Source organism: Microtus ochrogaster, unplaced genomic scaffold, assembly GCF_000317375.1.
Source record: "Microtus ochrogaster isolate Prairie Vole_2 unplaced genomic scaffold, MicOch1.0 UNK505, whole genome shotgun sequence".
In the NCBI taxonomy this organism is placed as follows: domain Eukaryota; kingdom Metazoa; phylum Chordata; class Mammalia; order Rodentia; family Cricetidae; genus Microtus; species Microtus ochrogaster.
In genome coordinates, this window is record NW_004949603.1 from 1 (window position 1) to 607 (window position 607).

A 607-nucleotide genomic window follows, 5' to 3' on the forward strand; every position below is an offset into this window, starting at 1 on the left:
CCTGGAACTAGCTCTGTAGACCAGGCTGGTCTCGAACTCACAGAGATCTGCCTGCCTCTGCCTCCCGAGTGCTGGGATTAAAGGCATGCGCCACCGAATTGAGGACCTGCTTTTGAATGAAACTCCAGAAAAAAAAAAGTATGACTCTAAGTACTTTTTTGGGTTTTTTCTGTTTCATACAGTAAGATAATCAAGATTTAACATGTATGTCATCTTCTATAGCATGTTTTATAATAGTAAGTTTTTTTTTTACTTTTATTGCTGAGTAAAATCTTTTCCACCATTGTTTTGAACATTTCTGTTAGCAAAGCTATCAACATTTAGCAGTTCCAAGGAAGACTGTTTTAATGTTCTGCATTCTTTCCTCCTCATTTTAAAAATGAGTCCTTTGAGCATCTCTTACAATGTGTTTTCTCTGTGTTCACTCCCTCTATCACCCCTCCTGGGTCCTCCTTACCCACCAGATTTGTTCGTTTGTTTTTTGTTGTTATTTTTTTTTTAATACACCAGGCATTGTTTGTGCTGCCCACGTATTTTTGGATGTCTTGTCTTACACTGGAGCATGCATAATCCTCTCGGGGCCACACCTTTGAGAAGACTGACTTTG

General features: G+C 39.0%; 1 protein-coding gene across 1 annotated transcript in view; it reads left to right on the forward strand.

The window, feature by feature from the left end:
* Nucleotides 1-45: 45 nt before the first annotated feature.
* Nucleotides 46-607, forward strand: part of LOC101999054 (protein odr-4 homolog) — a 15,010-nt gene continuing 14,448 nt past the window's right edge. The window contains exon 1 of the mRNA XM_005372250.3: nt 46-138. Coding sequence (XP_005372307.2) covers nt 117-138 — 22 coding nt within the window. The 5' untranslated portion in view covers nt 46-116. The remainder of the gene's footprint in view (nt 139-607) is intronic.